General features: G+C 37.7%; 1 protein-coding gene across 4 annotated transcripts in view; it reads right to left on the bottom strand.

Annotated features, from left to right (window-relative positions):
- Nucleotides 1–24,039, bottom strand: part of golga4 (golgin A4) — a 48,167-nt gene that overhangs the window by 17,107 nt on the left and 7,021 nt on the right. For 2 of the 4 annotated variants that reach the window (XM_089116749.1, XM_089116747.1), the window contains exons 3-14: nucleotides 18,585–18,899; nucleotides 14,785–14,832; nucleotides 14,575–14,631; nucleotides 13,444–13,542; nucleotides 13,246–13,369; nucleotides 12,961–13,157; nucleotides 9,894–9,977; nucleotides 8,252–8,399; nucleotides 7,993–8,171; nucleotides 6,265–6,363; nucleotides 6,014–6,169; nucleotides 1,865–5,835 (exon numbers count right to left, since the gene is read on the bottom strand). In XM_089116749.1, coding sequence (XP_088972875.1) covers nucleotides 1,865–5,835; nucleotides 6,014–6,169; nucleotides 6,265–6,363; nucleotides 7,993–8,171; nucleotides 8,252–8,399; nucleotides 9,894–9,977; nucleotides 12,961–13,157; nucleotides 13,246–13,369; nucleotides 13,444–13,542; nucleotides 14,575–14,631; nucleotides 14,785–14,832; nucleotides 18,585–18,899 — 5,477 coding nt within the window. Of the gene's footprint in view, nucleotides 1–1,864; nucleotides 5,836–6,013; nucleotides 6,170–6,264; nucleotides 6,364–7,992; nucleotides 8,172–8,251; nucleotides 8,400–9,893; nucleotides 9,978–12,960; nucleotides 13,158–13,245; nucleotides 13,370–13,443; nucleotides 13,543–14,574; nucleotides 14,632–14,784; nucleotides 14,833–18,584; nucleotides 18,900–21,860; nucleotides 21,930–24,039 lie in introns of all 4 variants that reach the window. The other 2 variants (XM_089116750.1, XM_089116748.1) reach the window with 2 other exon arrangements.

Here is a 24,039-nt window from a genome sequence, read left to right as displayed (position 1 = left end):
AGTTCTTTGTGTTTCGACAGCCAAAGAACCGGTTCTCGGCCAGGAGAACTGGTTCCAAAGCGGCAACTCTTTGCTGGACTAGAACCGTTCTTTTACCACGTCATGTTTACGTCGGGGGCTGGGGCGGGTTTAGATGTGTCCTAAACATCTTTTCTGACCATAATAAAGGATCGGAAAGCCAAGAGAAACATTTGCAGAAACACGATGGAGTCCGCCTTTGTAATTGTTATGCTTGAAGTTAACGCAAGCGTTTCTATTTTTGTAATTTTTTATTGAAGACATTATAAGCAAAGAAGAAAACAGTCACAATATAGAACAAATAAATGGAAAGAAAAAAAAGACACAATTACAGGGGTACATAACTTATCAGAAAAAATTACATATCAAACGAAAAGATTAGAAGACTTACATATTTCAGTTGTTTTTAAAGCTTTCTTGGTATACGAGTTAGAGATAATCCGAAAGTAATGTTGTATTTGCCAGCGTTTCTAGCTAAGACGTATGGCGACGTACACAGTGACGTAACGACGTCGTTCCCTGGGCGCTCTAATCAGTGGAAAAACAAATAGGTTCTGAAGCGGTTCGCAAGTTGAACCAAGTCCAAACCAACTTTGAACCAGCACCAGTTCCGAACCAGTTCTTTTTTTGGTGGAAAAGGGGTAAAAGCGTGCCATACCAAACTGTGCCGTACCGAACCAAGCAGTGGAAAAGCGCCACAAGTGAGCCGTACCGAACCGTGCCGTACCATACCATGCAGTGGAAAAGCGCCAAAGCGTGCCGTACCGAACCGTGCCGTAACAGACAGTGGAAAAGCGCCAAAGCGTGCCGTACCGAACCGTGCCGTAACAGACAGTGGAAAAGCGCCAAAGCGTGCCGTACCGAACCGTGCCGTAACAGACAGTGGAAAAGCGCCAAAGCGTGCCGTACCGAACCATGCCGTACCAGACAGTGGAAAAGCGCCAAAGCGTGCCATACCGAACCATGCCGTACCATACCATGCAGTGGAAAAGCGCCAAAGCGTGCCGTACCGAACCTTGCCGTACCATGCAGTGTAAAAGCGCCAAAGCGTGCCGTACCGAACCGTGCCGTAACAGACAGTGGAAAAGCGCCAAAGCGTGCCGTACCGAACCGTGCCGTAACAGACAGTGGAAAAGCGCCAAAGCGTGCCGTACCGAACCGTGCCGTACCAGACAGTGGAAAAGCGCCAAAGCGTGCCGTACCGAACCGTGCCGTACCAGACAGTGGAAAAGCGCCAAAGCGTGCCGTACCGAACAGTGCCGTAACAGACAGTGGAAAAGCGCCAAAGCGTGCCGTACCGAACCGTGCCGTAACAGACAGTGGAAAAGCGCCAAAGCGTGCCGTACCGAACCGTGCCGTACCAGACAGTGGAAAAGCGCCAAAGCGTGCCATACCGAACCATGCCGTACCATACCATGCAGTGGAAAAGCGCCAAAGCGTGCCGTACCGATTCCGAACTGTGCCGTACCATAACATGCAGTGGAAAAGCGCCAAAGCGTGCCGTACCGAACCGTGCCGTAACAGACAGTGGAAAAGCGCCAAAGCGTGCCGTACCGAACCGTGCCGTAACAGACAGTGGAAAAGCGCCAAAGCGTGCCGTACCGATTCCGAACTGTGCCGTACCATAACATGCAGTGGAAAAGCGCCAAAGCGTGCCATACTGAACTGTGCCGTACCATACCATGCAGTGGAAAAGCACCAAAGCATGCCGTACCTATTCCGAACTGTGCCGTACCATAACATGCATTGGAAAAGCGCCAAAGCGTGCCGTACCGAACCGTACCGTACCAGGCAGTGGAAAAGCGCCATAAAATAAAAAATAAAAAAAGTAACGCATAAATCTTACTTGAGCTTCTTCTCGTTTTCCTCAGCCATCTCCTTTTTCAGGAAATCCAGCTCCTTCTCATGCTCTTTCCGTAGCGAGCGAAGGTCTTTTTGTAGTCTGGTGTAATCTTTGTGGAGCTTCTGCTTCTCGTTCTCAGCCTCTACCAGTTTTATCTGAAGATCATTCTCTGAGGTGTCTGTATTGTTGATTAGGCACTCACTATCAGTCTCCCCGTTTCCTTGAGGCAAACTCTGTTGTGCTTTTAGCTGATTTTCTTTCTCTTCGAGCCTCTGCTGTAAATCTTGGAGCTTCTCCTCGTATTCCTTCACCAACAAGTCCTTTTGACTCGTCCAATCGTCTTGGTCCCTGAAAGTGTCCTTGCTTTCCATGGATACAGGCTCCATTCCTAATCTACTAGAGGTCATTTGCACTTCAGAAACCTGTTCATTCTCTACTTGATCAGTCAGTTTCTCCTTAATCTGTTCTTGAAGATCCAGGCATGTCTGCTGGAGCTCTTGCACTCGAACTGTCTGTTCAAGCAGGTCTGCTTTAAGGCGACTTACCTCAGCTTGGTAGTTTGTAATCTGTTCATTAGACTCTGCAAGTTTGGTCTCAAGCTCCTCAAGTCTGGACGAAGTTTCTCTTGCAGCAAAAGCAGATTGCTCCTCTTTTGCAGACGCATCTTTATGAATAACAGCAAGCTTCTCTTCATACATATCTTTTAAGTTTTGCAGAGAGGACTGTCTTTCCTCGTCTTCTTTCTGCTGCAATTCTTGTAGATGTTTTGCATGCTCTTCCTTTAATTTTGCGGTGGACGCCTCCATTGTCTTCTCAAGTTCCTCTAGAGACTTTATACGTTCTTCTTTTTCAGTCTGGGTTTGCTTGATGCCTTCCAACTGCATCTGCATGTCTTTGATAGCCTGCTCCTTTTCCTCAATTTGTGAAGTCAGCTGTTTACGGATCATGCCAATCTTCTGCTCTGCCTTCTTCTTCAACTCGGCTACTTTACCAGCCGTCTCAGAGGACGCCTTTTCCTGAGCTGCATTGACAGCCTCTTCTTTTGCCCTCAGAATCTCTGCCTTCTCCCTCTCAAAGTCGTTCTTCTGGGTTTCAAGTTCCTGCTTGGCTGTTTCGACTTCTTTCTTTAAAGACTGAAGACTTTCCTCAGTTTTCTGTATCAGGGCACCACTTTGAGAGCTTTGGTCCTGAGCTTCCTGCACCTGTTTCATCAACTCCACCTTTTGGCTCTCCCTAATGTTAAGTTGCTGCTGCAAATCAGCTGCAAGCTGTTCCTGCTCTTTTGTCCGCAATTCCAGCTGCTCCTCCAGATCACAAACTTTCTTTGAGCAGCTTTCCAGCTCTGAGGTCAAGGCATGAACCCTCTGTTCTTTCTCACTTAGTGCCTGGTCCATTTCGGACTTACTAATAGAGTGATTGTCAACGCTAGCAGAGAGCATCTGAAGTTGTTCGTCCTTCTCCGAAATCTGTCTCTCCATTTCGGCAACTTTTTCTTGAAGAGATTTAACAGTGCTGTGACTCTGACTGAACTTCTTTTTCTGCTCAGAGAACTTATTCCTGAGTGAGTCTACCTGCTCTCGAAGCGAGGTATTTTCTTTATCTAGTCTGTCCACCTTCTCCCCCACCCTCTCCTTGTCCTCACTGTGCTGCTGATTCAGCAGAGATATGGCTTCCTCTTTTTCAGTTACGCTACTCGATAACTGGGTCTTCAAGTCATTTATGACTGATTCTAGATTGCTGATTTGCAAAACATTTGCGTTGAGGTTTTCTGATATGTTTTTGTTCTCCTTGCGAAGCTGCTCAATGTTAAGGTCTTTCTCAGAAAGTACTTGGGAGCGATTCTCTGCATGGTTTTGCAGAGACTCCATTTCGGTTTGTAAGGCTTTAAGAGTCTCTGAACTTGCACTAAACTCAAGAGTTACCTCATCAAGAGAGCTCTTTAGGTTACGGGTCTCGATCTCTAAAGTGCTGATTCTGTTGTCCTTCGTCATGATACTGTTTTTTAGATATGTAACCTTATTCTGATTATCTGTAACCCGGTTTTGTAAATCTCTAACTCGTTCCTCAACTGTCCTACACAGCTCAACAGAGAAACCATCTAACTTATCCTGTGCTTTCTGAAAACACTGTTCAAACTCCTTTGTGATGGTAAACAACTGCGTCTGGAATTCATTTTCTTTATTTTTAAGTTCAGCCATTTTTTCTGCTAGTGTCCTCTGGAGATCTTCAACCTCTTTACACTTGGATGTTTCAAGCAAACTACATTTTTGCCGAGTGTTTATCAACTCTTCAGATATGCCCTGCAATTTCTCTTTACTAGTTTCCTCAGCCTTTCTCAGTTCGTCTTGTAGAAGGTTGCGTTCATTCAAGGCCTGGTTTAGATTCTTCTCCATGGTTTCGACTTGTCTTTTAAGTATACCTTCCCCTTCAGACAAACTTTCCAGCTTGCTTGCTGCTTCCCTGAGCTCTGTCTGTAGTTTCTGCACAGTGGTTTCCCTCATGGCAAGCTCCTCCCTGAGGTTCTGGATGTCTTTCATGATCTGTTCCTTTTCTTCCCTGCTGGCCGAAAGCAGCAGCGAGATCTCCTCCAACTCTTGGACTTTATCTTGCAAAGATTGGGCATGTTTTTCTTGCATCTCCTCCTCAAGTTGGTTGAGTTTCTCCTGCCAATCTCGAACAAGGTCTTCCTGTTCCTGTTTATGGGTCACCTTAAGCTTGTCTAAGTGCTCCTTGTGATTGGCCTCCAAATCAGACATGTTTGTGCTGAGGCCCTCAGAGCTTGCTTGAGCCATCTCAAGGATCTTCTCCTTCAGTTGCTGGTCTTTCCGTTCTAACTCTTGAACCATCTTAGATAACTCAGCTTTGGCATTCTCCTCTTGATCCTGAAGCTTCTTCTTCAACTTGTCCTGTGCTTCTTTGACTTTCTGCTTGAATTTCTCCATTTTGTTTTCCTGGGATTTCAGCTTGCAATCCATGTCTTTCCTGATGTTCTCAAGTTTCTTCTCGTGAGAACTCTTCTGGTCATCCAGCTGCTTCCTCAAGCGGTTTTGCTCATCTTGCATTGTTTTGGAGGTTGCAGAATGCAAATTCTCTTTTTCAGATAGGTCCGTCTTGACTTGCTCCATCTTCTGCACTAGTTCCTGAAGTTCATTTGTCTTCTGTTCAAGACACACTCCTTTCTCCTGACAATCCTTGCGCACTGCCTCAAGGGTTTCCTCAAGATCTTTCACTTGATTCTTGGTTTGCTGGAGTTCTTCTGTAAGTGTGCTAATCTGAGATCTTGATTCCTCAAGGGCGTCTTTATTCGACTGTGCCCTGAGATGAAGTTCCTCCAACTGAGCATTTCCATTTTCGTGCAAAGTCCTTTCCCTGAGCACATGTTCCTCTAGTGCCTTTTCCTTCTCCTCCAACACAGTCTTCAGCTGATTTATCTGTTCTTTCAGCATTTTCTCCACCATTGCAAATGACTGTTGGTTCTGTATCGCAGCTTCGATCTCCACCTGATATTTTGTTTGTTCTTCCTTAAGTCTTTCCTCAAACTCTTGTCTTGTGGTTTCACTGGTGGCCTCCACAGAGGACAGCCTCTCTTCTAACTGTTGCCTAATATTCAGTAGTTCATTGAGATCAGAAGACAGGGTCTCAATCTCTGTCTGTTTGTCACTCAGCTTATCAAGCATCTTTTTGTTCATGTCTTCCACATGAGAATGGAACTGTTCCTCCTTGTCTTTCAGAATAGATTCAATCTCTACCTTGTGTTTTTGCATGAGCTCTTTCATAACAACATCATGCTGCTGGTTGAGGTCTGCTATTAACTCTGTCTTTGTCCTTTCCAGTTCTTGCTTATGCGCCTCTTCCAAAGCAGCTATTTCAGCCTCATGTTTCTTTCTCTGCTCTTCCACTTGCGCGGAGAGATCATCCGACTTGGCGTAATCCTTCTCTGGGCTACTCAGACAACTCTCAAGTTCTTGAATTCTCTGTAAAAACAGAAAAACAACAATTTTAAAGGAATGTATATTGCAAAAAATATGGCATTGCTTTCATTCAAATCCTCATTCATGCTGACTATGTAGTTATATGCCATAATTTGGCCATGCAACTACAATAAGGATATCCTGTTGATCTAATCTCAGATCAAGTGGCATATAAACTCACCGTTCTGGCAGACTCCAACTCTAGCTGTAGTTCCTTGGCTTTGTTCTCCCCCTCAGACTGAATTGCAGATTTCTGCAGCTCTGCTTCCTCCAGAGCGAGAGATTCCTGCTGTTCTCTTTCCTTTGCCGACTGCAACATCTCCTCACGACACTGCTCCTGAGGTTAAAAAAAAGAGGATTAACTACTACATCCAAGCTAATATTTCAATGAACTGATCGGAAGGTAACACAGAAACGAAAATCAGGGCATACCACCGCCTGTTTGATCAGGGCACTCAGTTCCTGTTCTTTGCTAGCCATAGCCTCTGAGTGTAACTGCTCCAATTCTGCTATCCTGTCCTCGGTGGACTTCTGAAACAAAAGGAAAACATTACGTTTGATAGACAAGTTTAACAAAACTCTCACGTCCAGAATGCAAAACTTACTTCCTAGTCCATCTAGACCAAGGATGGGCAACTATCCTGCAGAGTTTATCTCCAACCTTAATTAAACACACCAGAACAAGCTAATCAAGGGCTTATGGACAACTAGAAAGCTACAGGCGAGTTTTATACAGACTGGAGCTAAACTCTGCAGGATATGGGCCCATCGCCAAACTAGACCATGTATTGAAACTATGGTCAGAGAGGATGGGGAATTATCCCCATTTTATTTCGTTGTGTTTGCTTGCTTTATTGCCACATCAGCACCAAAGGCTACATTCATGGCGATACTTTATATTGCATTGTTTTAAATATTAAATAATAAGGAACTCCCGCACACTATCGTTACTTGCAATTTAAAATTAATGTTTATTCACACACAACGTTTCGGTCACACGACCTTCATCAGGAGTATAAAAATATATATATATATATATATTTTGTATACTTTTGTATACTCCCGATGAAGGTCATGTGACTGAAACGTTGTGTGTGAATAAACATTAATTTTAAATTGCAAGTAACGATAGTGTGCAGGAGTTCCTTATCTGCTAAAACGACTAGCTAGTCTGGTCTTATTATCCGACGCACCTATCACCTGCAGGTGTGCGATGGAGTTTGGTTACTAAATATTAAATAATAAAATACAAAAACAATTAACAATAAAATAACTATATAAAATATCTCAGTTTAATTTTTAATAAAAACGGATTCCCACATAAAGTATCCCCACATGAAACCTTTCTAAAAATCTATTAATGTCATTTATGGTGAAAAAAATAGTTATATTAAATAAATATAATAAAATGATTCACATTCAAACAGTAAATCTTTTAAATTTTCTCATGAATAAACTCAATGGGTTCACCATAAGAATGTGAAATATCTCAATGTCACTCTTCAATGAATAATTGGCAAGCGAAACAGAGATTTTCATTGTTATGGCATGGATGATGGTCATGATGAATGAAACAGAACTGAATTTCTGAAAAATGGAGCCTATCTCAGACACATGCAGAAAGAATGGCGGGCTGTAAATGTGGCATCAATTTAGTCAATTTTGATTTACTATTGCCATTTAGCTAATGAATCATATTCCAATACACAGAGGAAGATAGCAAAGGTGTGCATATCTGTAAAAACACACAGCCTTCGTGGGAACTTTGCAGTCATGGACGTTAAAACGCTCATCCAGACAATTCTCAGGATGAATGCGACACTGAGTGTGGATTGATGGCTTTTCCAGGCAAAATAACTTTAAACAGGTCGAGTACAAATGAGGACAGAGAAAGGAACATATGAAAAAGCAAATACGTTTTTTGTTTCCTGTATGACTATATTTTAATGCTTCTCCTCATCTCAAACAACACTAATGTGCGTCACACATTGAAATTCTTATTACACTTTTTTTGTGACAAACTGTCAATATTAAGTCCCCTTTTCCACGCTCTCTATAACACTTAAAACTGAACAGTTTGTTTATTTTTTCTTCTTAAACACCCCGTTAACAAGCAATCTTTTAATAAGCGATTAAATAAAATGAGATAAGCATGCACACCTTCATAATGTTGACCACTTCTTGTTTGACCCTGGTCAGCTCCTGTTGCAGGCTTCTCCTCTCTTCCTCGCTGGCCTTCTCCACCTGCTTCACCTGCTCCTCCATGCTCACCTGTAGCTGACGGCGTGCCTCCTCCGCCCGCTGGGACACACCCAGGGCTCTCTCCAGCTCCTCAAATGCTGGAAAGAGTCACATAAAGTGCAGTTAGGTCAAGTAGAAACAAAGTTGGAACAAAGAGAAAGGAGATAATCTTACTCACCAGCTTTCTCGGATTTCTCTTTCTGTTCTTGCAGCTCGTCTTTCTGTGCGAGGGTCTGCTGGAGTCTGGAGCGCAGCTGAGCGATCTCATCTTCCTTCATCTCTAAAGTCTCATGCATCTGACGCTTCGTCTCAGCAATGACCATTCCCTTCAAAATGATGTATTAAAGGGGTAGTGGTATACATTACACACAAATTACTCATCCTTGTTGATTTTTAGTAAATAAAAGCTATATTTTGTTCTGATCCTCATGCAATTTTTCATTTTTATGATATCATAGGTTTGCTGATTTTTAAGAAGAGCCAGCGAAATGAAACCTCAAATTGTAGCTACTTCTTTCAGCAAATCTGCTTTCAATTATGTTCAAATACTATAGCACTAACAGGTACCTGCTCCTCTACAGCATTTCTGTCTCGCTAATAATTTCTGACATATGTTTGCATTCTTTCACATTCCATACAGTGACCCAAGAGGAAATCAGCTCTATCCTGCAGGGTGAAGGTCAAATGCTAAACACAACATGACTGATTTGATCACAACTCAGAAGCAGACAGACAGCTCTCCATATTTTACATCATCTCAAAGACTTGATCTATTTCTTGATCACAAGGTGCAAAATACACACTCTACCAAGACCAAATAAATTAATAATAAAAATAAATAAAAATAAGTATAAAATATAGACTGAAAATGAAAATGTATATTTTAATTTTGTGTAATATTATATTTTATTATTGAAAAATGTAATTAATATATATATATAAATTAATATTATAGAAATAATATACATTTACATAAATTTCAAGAATAATATATAATATAACACACACAAATATATACAGTATATATATATATGTGTGTGTGTGTGTGTGTGTGTGTGTTTGTGAGAAAAATACTGTTTCGTTGCCTTTTTTCAGTTCATTTTATTGTTATTTTATTTATTATTTAAATAATATTCATGCGTATATATATATATATATATATATATATGAAGAGTTCAGATGCAAAAGCCTCTAAGTGCCATTTGAAATTTTCTTCTAAAATTATCATTTTTATCAAGCTTGTATATTTAAGTTCAGTGATTTCACTTAAATGGCAATGGTAATTACCTATTAATTGTTATTTAAGTGAAATTACTGAACTTAAATATACAAGTTTGATAAAAATCATCATTAAAGAAGAAAATTTCAAATGGCATTTAGAGGCTTTTGCATCTGAACTCTTCATATATTGTATATAAATGTATATTATTTAAAGTATATATATATATATATATATATATACTTTTTTTGTTTTTTATGGTCTGTAAACTTATTTTGATATTTAAATTCACCCACCAGTGGCAGATGTGGCAAAAAGTTTGGACCCTGCTTGATGACTATCCTAAAATAATAAGCAATATATCCAGGCTTACTTGTATATGCAAACGTGACAAAGTGAAAGACCCACAGGAAATATGTTTTGCGATCATTTTAAAAAGCCTTTCCGGGGATAATTCATCTTCATCTTTGACTAAGAGGGCCAGTGGAATTTGTAATCTTCAGTTCATGCTGGCTCATAAACAGTCCTGTGGCGGACACACAACATAGCTGAACCCTTCTGAGGAGTGAGATGAAGCGTGTCCTGTTAGCGTCTCGCTCACCTTGTCCTGCTCCAGCTGCTCGATGAGGTTCTTGGCGTCTCCCAGTTGTGTGATCAGCTTCGTCTTCTCTGTAGTGTGGAGTTCCTGGTAAACAGATGATGATGATGATGATGATGAGTGTGTGACGATGGATCTTAATACATTATTCTCAGAATAATCATCAACACTTATTGAGCATCTATCATAAAGACCTGGTCTAGACAACCTCACTTGGAAAAGTACTGGCCTGAAACTGATTTCCAGAATGTGGAAAAATAGGTTTGGTTGGATGTCAAAGGAAATTTTTCAGAGATTTTTTGCACATCCAATAAGTCTGTCTACACAAAATGGTATCAGTAACCATACAGTTAAGCTGTCTTCCCTCATATTTCTGTTGAGATGTGCCCAAGAACATGCTTTAATCGTGATCTTACAGATTACTATAACATATACTTAATGACCAGGAGATTCAATTAAAACAGCAACCAAGAAGCTGTGAATAATTTTCAATGTCTCCACCGGCTGCGCTGAACTCCCGCCACACACACACACACCACAGCAGCCCTTGGAGTCTCCACACCAGACCGACAATCAAACCTCAATTACAGTCGGGACAGCAGCCAGTGGTTGTGGCGGATTCGCCTCGAACGCAGAACGACACTCAGTCAGGGAACGTTCCTGTTTCCTGCTGGTTTTCCTGAACCAGAGAGTTTGACACTTACAACTCAAAAAACAAATAAACTAAAACAGTACGGAATAAATGGGAATAAAATCACATAAAATGCTTTGTTTAGTTAAAAAAAAATGCTTTTTTTAAAATATATTGTTGGTCTTTTCTGAAATCTGAATAAACTTCTAATAAACTTTGTGCTTCAGACATTAATGATTCCTCTAAACTACACAGATTATTGAGAAGAAATAAGAAAAGTGATCTAACTTGTAATTTTGATCTGGTGGGTGATAAAATAGCCAACATAAAAATAAAATCATACATTGCAAAAATGATTTTCTTACTTAATATTTTTGTCTTGTTTTCCAGTACAAATATCTAAAATCAAGATGCATTTGCTTGTATTAAGATAAGGTATATTAAGGCCATTAAAATCCTTAAAAATGAAACGAGTTTACACTTAAAACAAGACAAATTATTACTAAATATTACTGTTAGTAAATAAACTTAATCAAAGAGGAAATTATTCTTTCCCCATTAGCAGATGCTTGTTCTTGTTTTAGAATGAACTAACTTAACATTTTTCAGAAAAACTCCCTAAAAAAGGCAAGTCATAGTCAATAAGGCAAGTCATGTGATCTTTGAAACGCCGCAGTTTCAGTCATGCAAGTTCAGCTCCAATGTCTTTGAATGGGGAAACATCAAATTCTTCAAAGCTGTTCATCAAACTTACAATTAAATTTCATATTTGAAACCACCAATGAAATCTGACAACAACTGTATAATACATTTTGCTTAAAATATAAACTTAAATCATGACAGAAAAACTGCACTTTTCAGGCTGGATCATGCAGACATTGCACATGTGCAGTCCTAAGAGTTCATCTCAGAACTATAACCATTTCTAAAGCAACCGGAGCTTCTAACAGCAGCTGCAATGACCCCACGACTTTACCAATAGGCAATCGGCTCTTTTATTTAGAAGGTGGGACATATTCTGCCATACTGCGTGTTGCATGTTCTCCCATTCATAGTAACAGAACAGAAGTGCACTGTAATTTTGCTTTTCAAGTAAATATATCTTGATTCAAGAATGTTTGGATATCTAAAACAAAGCAAAAATACTCATGAAAGAAATCATTTTTGCAGTGTATAGACCTTAAGGTAGAGCGACAAACAAGTAACACCCTAGCATTGTGTTTTGCATGTGCAAGCACCACTTCCATCGTCTTCAGAAAATGTACAAATCTAGTTTCCTCCTACCCCTTTAATGCAATGCAGAACCTCAGTGTTTCACATGAATCTGAAATGATTTAATGGTCAAGTAAAGCAAAGAAGAGTAAATCATTGAGTTGAGCGTCAGCTGGTGTGTTTTAGTGTGAGCGAGTGTGACGGTGTGTCCGTACGCTGTTTGACCTCTGCTCTCACTGTCTCCCTTGAGCACCGTTCCCACACACAGCACAAACGCATCACATCCACAGGAAACACACACTCTCAGCACTCCACCCGTTACCTCTCCAACACACACACACACACATTTTCTTAACTATCTAAATGGGGACATTCCATAGACAAAATGGTTTTCATAGAGTACAAACTGTATATTCTGTCCCCTTACACTATCCGACCCCTTATCCTTCCCATCACACAAAACTTTCTGCAATTTTACATTTGAAAAAATTTTTTAAATAATTTATTTCTATAGTAGATTTACAAATGAGTACGGGAGGTTTTTGGAGATTTTGATCACTTCTGGTTACAAATTTGTCCCCAAAATATAGTTAAGTACTAACACACACACACACGTGCGCTACCAAAGACAGGACCAAGAATTGATGATACATTAAAAAACAAAAAAAACAAAAAAAAAATTTATATATATATTAAATAAACTAATGTATGAAAAAAATTAAAACAAAAATAAATAAGTATGAATAAGATAAAATAAATAAACAAGTATGAAAAAAATCATGTATGAATATTTTTTTAAATAAAACCACATAAGAATAAAATAAAATAAATAAATAAAACCATAAATTAATGAAATTAAAAATAAAATAAACCAAGTATAAATAAAATAAAATATACAAATGTATGAAAAAAATCAACAATTAAAAATAAAATAAACCACTTATGAATAAAATAAATAAATAATATTTATGCATTAAATAAAACAAAAAAATAAATAAATAAATAAAATAACCCAAGTATGAACAAAATCAAATCAAATAAGTCAGATTTAAATAAAATAAATTCAGAAATAAATAAAATAAACCATGTTTGAATAAAAGAAATTAAAATAAACCACATATGATTAAAATTAAAAAATAAATAAATAAAGATAAACACCAACTAATAAATCCCTGACCAAACTCAGCTGAGCAAAAACTAGATATTCTTCAGTTTGTGTGTCGATACCTTCATTTTCTCAAGCTCTTGCAGCCTCTCCTGCAGCTGCTGCTGTAAAACCTCGTTCTCGCTGCCCAGCTGAGCGGAGCGCTCTTTACTGGAGCGAATCATCTCTTTGCATCTCTGCAGGAGACTCTCTTGCCTTTTGATTCGCTTCTGAAGCAACTCGAGGTCCACCGTGCCGCCCGGCTCTCCGCTGACCTCTGCTGGACACACACAAAAGACAAACAAACAGGTTAAAGACAACTTCTGTGTAGAAACATGTTAAACGTGCACTAGAGAGTCCATACACACCATCTTTCAAGGGGCTCTGAGGGTCAGAGGTCGCGTCAACCGCATCCTCCGTGGACTGAGAGGTCTCAAGCTCTGACGATACCAGACCTCCAGGCGCCTGTAGTCGTTTCTTCAAGAGAGACACCTAAAAACAAACAGCTTCGCTATCACCTCCGTTAACACGTGAAATGACTCGAGTAATAGGATATAAAGGCATACCTGAGTCTGAAGCACAGTGATCATCTGGTCCTTCTCCTCGAGGGCAGCGTCAAACTCCTCCTGCAGGTGTTTCTTGGTCTGCTGGTCCATCTGGAGCTCCTGAGGAGGAGATACGAGGCTCGCCGTCACATCAAGAGTTTTAGAGCAGCTTCCCAATTCTATTGGCATTTTCTACTGAGTTTTGATGATCTCATACTTTACTGGCGGTTTAAGGATACATAAGCACATTAAATCATTTCAATATAGAAAAAAAAATCGTTTATATAAAATTTTTTAGGGCTGTGCAAAGATTAACCTCGACTAATCGCATCCAAAGTAAAAGTTTGTGTTTACATACATATATGTGTATGTGCTGTGTATAATTATTTTGTATAAATAAAATAATAATTCTTAAATATATACATGCATGCATATGTATTTATATATACAAAATAATTATACACAGCACACACACATATATTATGCAAACACAAACTTTTATTTTGGATGCGATTAATCGCAATTAATCTTTGCACAGCCCTAATATTTTGATGTTTTTGAATTTATGTGATCAAAAATACAGTAAAATCTTGTCATGTTGTGAAATGTGAAATATTAATGCAATTTAAATAGCTGGTTTCTATCTGAATAATGTAATTTAGTGATGCAAAGCTGTATTTTCAGTCTTCAGTGTCACATGATCCTTCAGAAATCACTCTAATATGCCTGATTTGATGCTTAAACAACATTTCTGATTATCATCAACGTTGAAAACAGTTTTTCTAATATTACATTGAAAACATTGAATATTTTTCTAATATTATAAATGACTTTACTGTCACTTTTGATCAAATTGAATGTATCCATGCTGAATAAAGTATTAATTTCCTTCTGAATTTTTTTTTTTTTTAACAGTAGTGTATATTAAATACTTGATGTGTGCTGTCTAATCTCAATCCAATCAAAACCAGAGAGACAAAATCATGAAATGTCTCTAAAACATGCCACATCACAGACGTTAGCTGCGTTGCGAATGCTGTTTTAAGTAAACGGTGTGAAGCGAGGAGTAATAGAGATATCAGAGGTGGAAAAACATTGACGGTAGAGCCTGTGATGAAGAATTAATGTGTGTGCCAGAGGCAAAAGACGAACCTCCCTGAGCTCTCCTATTCTCCTCAGGGCTTTATCTTGACTCTGGCTGAGGATGGCCTGAGAGACACACAGACAGAGATGAATGACAGACTCAAACCTCACAGCACAAATACAGCAACTCATTAAAGGAAAAACATTAGGAAAACATCCCCCGAGCGGCGAGGAAACTACAGTCATTAATTCTCCAGCATTGGCTGAATATGAAATTACCTGAGTTTTCTCTTTATCTCGCAGTACGGTTCTGTAGGCCGTTACCAACTGAGAGAAGAAAAGGAGAAAGAATATATCAGTCAAGGAATAATGAACAAACTGTCCCATTCCCAAATGATCTGATCAGAACTGGGATCAGAAATATCTCAGACATGTTGTTGAGTGATCCAATTTACACTTTTGGCTAGTTTATTAGTTCTGTCACTGGTCTGTGTTGACTAGTTGTAGGTCATGTGTGTATATATATATGAAGAGTTCAGATGCAAAAGCCTCTAAATGCCATTTGAAATTTTCTTCTTTAATGATGATTTTGATCAAACTTGTATAGTTAAGTTCAGTAATTTCACTTAAATAACAATTAATAGGTAATTATCATTGCCATTTAAGTGAAATCACTGAACTTAAATATACAAGCTTGATAAAAATGATCATTCTAGAAGAAAATTTCAAATGGCACTTAGAGGCTTTTGCATCTGAACTCTTCATATATATATATATATATATATATATATATATATATATACTGTATACACTAATGGTCAAAAGTTTTAGATCGGAAAGATTTTTATGTTTTTAAAAGAAGTATCTTCTGCTCATCAAGGCTGCATTTATTTGATTAAAAATACAAACAAAAACAGTCATAATGTGAAATATTATTACAATTTAAAACAGCTGTTTTCCATGTGAATATACAGTAAAGTGTAATTTATTCCTGTGATCAAAGCTGTATTTTCAGCATCATTACTCCAGTCTTCAGTGTCACATGATCCTTCAAAAATCATTCTAATATGATGATTTGATGCTCAAGAAACATTCATTATTATTTTCAATGTTGAAAACAGTTGTCTACAATTGATGAATAGAAAGTTCAATAGAACAGCGTTTATTTAAAATAGAATATTTTCTAACATTATAAATGTCTGTAACTTTTGATCAGTTTAACTCATCCTTGATGAATAAAAGTATTTATTTATTACATTTCTTTCCCCCAACAATTAAATTTAAATTCTTACTGACCCCAAACTTTTGAAGGGTAGAGTTTAATGTTACAAAAGCTTTAGATTTCAGATAAATGCTGTTCTTTTTTAGTTTCTATTCATCATAGCATCATGAAATAAAAATGTAAAAAAAACTGTTTTCAACACTGATAATAATCATAAATATTTCTTGAGCATCAAATTATCATATTAGAATGATTTCTGAAGGATCATGTGACACTGAAGACTGGAGTAATGATGCTGAAAATACAGATTTGATCACAGGAATAAATTACACTTTATTGTATATTCACATACAAAACAGCTATTTTAAATCGTAATAATATTTCAAATTATGACTGTTTTTGTTTGTATTTTTAATCAAATAAATGCAGCCTTGATGAGCAGAAGATATTTCTTTTAAAAACATAAAAAATCTTACCCATCTAAAACTTTTGACCGGTAGTGTATAGTATTTATAAGTCACTTTTGCTCATCAAGACTGCATTTATTTGATCAAAAACAAAGAAAAAAGCAGTAATATTATTCCAATTTAAAAAAAAAAAAAGGTTTTCCATTTTAATATACTTTAAAATATAATTTATTTCTGTGAATTTTCAGCATCATTACTCCAGTCTTCAGAGTCACATGATCCTTCAGAAATCATTCCAATACTGTATTTGTTTATGCAGTCTAATTTTTAAAGCTTATTAAAAACTTTTTTTGGTATACAAGACAGTATGGCATCAATCATGCCTGACTACTTCTCAAGGTGTCTAAAAGTGGATCAGTGAAAATAAATATCTCTGTCAGCATTATCTCAGATGTGTGTTGGACTGAGGCAGCACTGATGTCATGTTTAGTATGCATGGTCTGCACTAGAGGGCTGAGCTCTTCTTGAACAAAACAGACTTGTTCAAATAATCTCTTAATTAGAGCTCAACCATATGTAACGCATGTTCATGCCGCAACGTTTATTGATCAATTACTTCACTATTATCACAGCAGAGGGAATGCAGGGATTACAAATGAGCCAACGAGCTTTCCTTGAAACACGAAACCTTTTATATTTAACGTGGGTTTTTGTACTTTAATTTGCATTTAAGCTAACGCATCAGGAATAGGAGAGCCTTAGATTTGGATGTGGGTTGCTTCCAGGCCAATAAATCGAGATGGTCCTCACTGCAGAACCCGAAATCCACGGGGGAGGAGTTGGATCTACCTGACATTCCATCCAACTCCGCCCCCGTGGATTTCGTGTTCTGCAGTGAGGACCATTTAGGTGTTCAGTGACACATACGTCAAAAAACAACAACAATTCCAAATGTATTGGAAACAGTATCTGATGTGACCATAGACGGTAAAAAAAGATGGACGACGCCCCTTCGCTCTTTTCCATCAGAGAGAACTGAAGCCGCCAGTGTCTCGATATGACGCTGACATCTTGGAACCTGAGTCTGCGCACTTGCGTGTTTCGGGACCAGTCATGCGCAGTCGTGAGCAGGAAGTAAAGCCGCGAAATCAAGGCCGCGCCCTCATTCTCGCTGAATCAAACGCAAGCACACGCCCCGCACTTTCATTAAGTGTCCTCTGTCTGCTTCGTTCTTCTCCAATGATGTCCGCTGATTGCAGAACCTCGCTAAAATAAGGTAAATACAACTACTAACCACATAATCAACATTATTTAAAAAAGTCTGCTGGTGCTTCAGTGACTACCTCGCTCAGAGAACCTGTCAATCATGATGTCAGAGCACCGTTTTTATAATCACATTACTAACTAAAAACAAACTTATTTTAAAAACGAACACTTGAAATGACATCAACGTGATCGAAACTACAGTAAATGACAGAAACTATCTTTGGAAAAAGGATATGTGAAGTGTAATTTAATTGTTTAGTTGGTCTCGCGTCCCATTGAATAACATGGGGAGGCGGGGGTTATGAGCTATACTAGGTCCGGTAACAGGGGGGCGATCGAGACGTTTTGGCTTCACTCTTGAGGGCTTGTGCGGCACGCTTGGATGTGACCACCAACTCGTGTAACAGGTAAAAATTGTGCCAAAACAAAAGTTTTTATTTTAATATTTATTAGAAATGATCAGTGTTGGGTAAGTTCCTCTAAAAAAGTAATTAATTACTAGTTACTAATTACCTCTCCAACAGTGTAATTAGATTACTGTACTAATTACTCTCTCTAAAAAGTATTTAATTACTAATTACTTTCAAAATCCCATATCAACCTCAACCAGCTGAATAATACAAGGATATACATGAATGTGTTTTAATTCTTTCAAATAAATACTATATAAAATAAAATTGCATGAATTATCCTTAAACTGACCAAGGTGGAGAAGGTTACATTATAAAAACATAGTTTTTAGCATTTCAATGTTAAACCCACTATTGTTTTGTCTGATCTCATGACATTTCACACTTTTTCAATACATATTTTACAATAATTCATACGAATTTTTACGAGTGTGGTCGTAATATTTAGACACCTCATAAAATGCATACGAATCGCTGTGAGATCGGATTGATCTATACACAGTATTTACCTCAATTACATCAGAAGTAACTGTAATTAAATTACAGATAAATGATGAGTAATCCCTTACTTTACATTTTCAAGGGAAAAGTAATTAAATTACAGTAACTAATTACTTAGTAATTAGTTACACCCAACACTGGAAATGATTCTGATCTGACTAATGAATGAGCATCTGACTAATTGCAGGAGTTATATATGTAATCTGAGGCACTCCCCTTGAATCTCCCTGCAAACGCAACTATTATTGGATCAAATCAGCCGAGTCCGCTCACCTCCGAGTATTTCCCCCGGTAGTTCCCGAGGCTTCTCTCCACCCGGTGCAGGCGGTTCAAGAGCTGCTCTTTAGTCAGACTCTCCACGCTGCCGGGCGAATCCTCCGCCTCGCTCTCGATGTCTGACGGAGGGTCGTACGCCGGGGCGTCATTCTCTCCGATGAGCGTGAGGGATTCTCTGGAGGAGCTTCGAACCAGACTGTCCCGCGAGCTGGAGCGGAAGAGCCCTTCACCGCGACCCGAACCCCGGAGCAGAGACTCCATGGAGGACACCTTCTGCTGCAGCTTCTGGGCCAGAGACTGAGGCTCCTCTTTCTGGAGGACAAGCAATAGTTGAGTATACAAACATTCCAGAAAAATACATAGAAAAAAAAACTACGACTTTATTCTGCGTCTTACATCCGCATGTGGATCCACAACAGAACCGGAAGACAATACAATCCTGAATAAAGTTGTAGTTTTTGTTATTTTTGGACCAAAATGTATTTTTGACGCTGTATTTTTGACTGATGTCACATGACTACTTTGATGATGTTTTTATTTCCTTTTTGGACAAGTACATACATTTACAATGGAGGGACAGAAAGCTCTCGGACTAAATCTAAAATATCTTAAACTGTGTTCTGGAGGTGAACTGAGGTCTGATGGGGCTTGAGACGACATGAGGGTGAGTCATTCATTAATGACATCATTTTCTTTATTAGGTGAACTATCCCTTTAAGATCAACTTTAATCAGGCCTATAACTAAAAAATGACAACAATACAGTCATACCCAACTGAAATCCAATGACATTTATACGACAATGACACTCCTCCTAAAGGGAGCAATCTTACATCTTACACTCATTGAGGCTGAATTTATTTGATTTAAAAATACAGTAAAAATTGTAATATTGTGAAATATTATTACCATTTAAAATAACTGTTTTCTATGTGAATATATTATAATATGGAATTTATTCCTGTGATCAAAGCTGAATTTTCGGCATCATTACTCCAAGGCTTCAGTGTCACATGATCCTTCAGAAATCACTCTAATATGATGATTTGATGCTCAAGAAACATTTATTATTATTATTATTATTATTATTATCACAGTGTTGAAAACAGTTGTGCTGCTATATTTTTGTTGAAATCATGATTTTTTTTTGTAATATTATAAATAACTTTTGATCAATTTAATGCATCTTTATTGAATCAAAGTGTTAATTTCTTTCATTAAAAATGACTTTGCAGTCAAACTTATTAACTAACTAACACTATATAAACTCCACATTAAAACACATGAACTATACTGGTGTAGGTTGATACGATTGTATGATAGTACACATGAAAGTAGAGCCCGACCGATAAAGGATTTTGAAGACCGATAACGGTACAAATATTTTTTGGTTTTAAAATCCGATATTCCGATATATTGGCCGATATTTTTTTTTTTTACATATATATAGAAACACACAAACAAAACATTAACAGGTTTCCCTAACATTAGTTATTTGTAGTTATTCATGAGTTTTCACTAAAATAATATGAAAATGCATTTTAAAAAGAAACTTGTTTCTTTTAGTCACAACAGAACAGACTGATAATAGTGGCATTAGCTAGCTTTATGGTTAGCTAGTCTATGATGAGCCATAATTTAGCAATGGATAACGTCATACTGCAAATTGTAAAACATACATTCTCAAAATAACAGGCCAGGGAGAGATGATACGTCTCATTGCTATAACTGTCATGCGCTATTAAAGAAATACTTCAGTCACATTGTCAAAAGTTAAAAGGACAGTCAGTCAACTACACTGTAATAACGTAACGTAACTATTACTAGCTGATTCCGCTTCACTCTCGGCTTATTTAACAGCAAAACTGGACATGATCGTCACAAATTTTGTCATGCTTATTTGAGTTGAGAGAACTGATGGGGATGTTCTTTTAATTGTTATTCAAGCAATGTATGTATCGTGACCAATTCAACGAGTGTTGCCAACAGGGACTATGTAGAGTGCCCTCTGGTGGACAAACCATACAACTCCAACACTCATGACATGTTTGAAGCGTGTTTCATACGTTTTTATTTTATTTTTGAAATATTCATTTATCGGCCGTTATAACTGCCGATACCGATAATTTGGAAAATGCCTAATATCGGCCGATAATATCGGCCTGCCGATATATCGGTCTGGCTCTACATGAAAGCGCTATATAAATGCCTCATTTAGGGCTGGGCGATATATCGAATATGTACGATGTATCGTTATATTTTTTGAAACGATATGGAATGAGGCAATACCGTTTATATCGATACAGTAGTTTGATATGAGCACATCTGAAAAATAGCGGAGGTTGCAGTGTGAGCTGCTGCAGTGAAAGTAGCTAGGCTACGTAGTAGCCTACAATTTGTCCTAAACATGACACAAGCTTATATTAATTGCGTCAAAATCACTTTGATATAGTTAACAAGTTTAAGGCAGCTTGCCACCCTGTCAAATGCTCTGACAGACACTGTTGCTGACTGACAGATATACTTGCGCTGTTTAATGCGTTTGAGATGTGGTGCTTTCCTCAGTGCTCAACTTACATTTCACAGGTATATTCTCCAACTGTAAATGTTAGAAAGTAAAGCAAATATGTCCATTTCACAACAAATATGTCCATGTCAGAAGAGGACGAGCTTCTGCAAGTGAATCTCCGCTAAAATTCATGCTTCCTTGAACGAGCGCCGGCGCGCGCATGCGCGTGAATAGTACTACGTAGTACGCAATAATTCTGACTAAAATAAACATATTGCTAAAATATTTGTTGTTGGAGAAAATAAATGTGCCATATGTGGAATTTTAAACCTACAAGTATATATTTTTAATGAAAGTGAAAGTGATTATAATGGGGTAATCAAATGCAGGCTAATATAATTAGTTTGTGCTTTTGTTTTTGTTTTTATTTTCATTTTTAGTTTAGCTTTTAGTCAATATAAAAACAAAAGCTTTTTGCACATAATATATTGCATAGCCTATATTATATTTGTTTCCATATCCTTCAATATCAACATTGTTTGTAGGATATCATTGGGCCGAATGTGAATATACTGTATATATATATATATATATATATATATTTTTTTTTTTTTTTAATATAAAGATTTTCTTTATCTAAATAGAAAACGTAGAAAGTACCGAGATATATATCGCATATCGCCATTTGACCAAAAAATATCGAGATATGATTTTTTGGCCATATCGCCCAGCCCTAGCCTCATTCATTCATAGACTGTCACTTGCCTGAGGAGAAGCGACTCCATCCCCGTTCACACTGCCTCTCGGAGAGCTGCCGGCTGCTTTAGCAAAACTCTGCACCAGAACAGAACCAACAAACATGAGTGAAAGAGTGTCTCGCCGCTCAACTTCAGGCCCGGTTAGTATTCCTCCAGCCATCGTGCTGCACCCCGATTACTCTGGGAGCAATATTAGTTTTTGCTACGAGAAATGCAGGGGCTTTTGGTTACACACACCTTAACCTCATGCAACTCGGAGATTAACACAGGGGTTAAATACAAACATAGACAGCATAACTACTGCGTTAAACAAACAAGGAGTTAAACACAGCAACACTACACTAGCAGCTTTGTCAACTGCGAACAGTCCAAACCCACTAGAGGAGCTGGTTATGAGCATTGTGGAGGTCTGCAGGAGTTAGACGGCCACAGCGTTCTCCCTGAGTAGACGAAACAAGTCATGGGTAATAATGTTACTCGGTTTGTGTTCAATGCATACAAATCTCACCCTATTGTACCTTCAGTTTTTTAAATATGAACAAGTGAACAAAATCTAAAGCGGTGCACACTGTATAACTATTTCTTTTTCAGGCATAACAAACATTGGCAACATTAAAGTTGATTTTATTGCGTGTAAACGAGAACTCGTGCTGTTAAATATGGGGGTAGAATTGTTGCATTATTCCAAATAAATAGATTATAATCCACAAATAAATGTAAAAAAGATTCACAAAAATATATCAAATTCACAAATAAATAAAGATCCACAAATAAATGTAAAAAGATTCACAAAAATATATCAAATTCACAAATAAATAGATTATGATCCACAAATAAATGCAAAAAAGATTCACAAAAATATATCAAATTCACAAATGAATAGATTAAGATCCACGAATAAATGTAAAGAGTTTCACAAAAATTGGTTGTAGCAAGAAAGTGCTACGATTGGTCAGCTCAATGTAGCCGTTATCTGATTGGCTTGAGGAAACGGTGGGTGGAGTCCACTTATTTGTGGATGTGAAGCATTTTTTAAAATCCACAAATGCGTGAGGGGATTTACAAATGCACAGAAAGCGGTTCACAAATAAATGCCAGGCAGAGTTGTGTTTGTGGGATAAAAAAAACATTTGTAAATATATATTTTTATTTGCAAATCTCATTTTATTTATTTGTGAGTTTTATAAAAAAAAAATGTGTGAAACTCTTTACATTCATTTGTGGATCATAATCTATTTATTTGGAATAAAGCAACAATTCTCACCCCATAGTTAAACGCCCAATCAGTGTTGTCCCAGTTTTACCTAAGATGCATATCATAAAATATAGTAAGATTGCATCAAATTTGAAATGAAAAAAATAAAATAATGCATAAATCATAATAATATGAAACATTTACCAAAGTCCTGACCTCTGTGACCTCAGAAAGATGGGCTTAAAATGCCTCTAAAAATGCAATATGCTGGAAACGCCATTTTGCTGCAGGTTAAAGGTCAAAGCTAGACGTTTTTACATTGAAATCAACAACTGAAGCTCACTTTCTGTTTGCTGTGCAGGAGGCAATCTCTACACACTTCAGGCATTGTCAGACATGTTTTCACTTTGAAAACCTAAAACAAGGACACTCAATCCACAAGTGTCCTTCAGAACATATGCACAAGGACGTTTAGCAATAAACACTTCCAGTTTACAGAGGGAAGAACTAAACACGTTTGCATATGCCAATGTCAGCCAGGGAGACTTTGACTATGTACTGTCACATTATAAGCACAATCTCTAAAAAAAACAGCAGTATATTTATTTATGTATGCAGTTAGTCATTGCACCTGTCTGTAATATCGCTGTAAAATAGAGTATTAATTCAAGGCCAAATTATTCAACAATACAAATAACAGCGTCATAAATTGACGTCCCTAGAATTGATTTGCAGGGGCATTTTAATCTTCATTATAGCATTTTTTTTCTAATCAGATAAAAAAAACACAGTTTGTTGCAATACTGAAGGAAAAAAGCAAAGCTTTCTAATAAACATCACAGAGTTAAATGAGAGTCTGCTTAATCAGATTAGGGCCAATCGAGATTTATATAACTAGTTCGGTGCAGATACAACATTTCATATACATTCCAACTCCCATTATGCAGAAAAACAAAATTAAGTCCACTTTACACATCAGAATATTCTGAAA

The sequence above is a fragment of the Pimephales promelas genome, chromosome 11 (genome assembly GCF_988280905.1).
Source record: "Pimephales promelas chromosome 11, fPimPro1.hap1.1, whole genome shotgun sequence".
In the NCBI taxonomy this organism is placed as follows: domain Eukaryota; kingdom Metazoa; phylum Chordata; class Actinopteri; order Cypriniformes; family Leuciscidae; genus Pimephales; species Pimephales promelas.
Note: the sequence above shows the minus strand (reverse complement) of the source record. Positions and strands in the feature narration are given on the sequence as shown.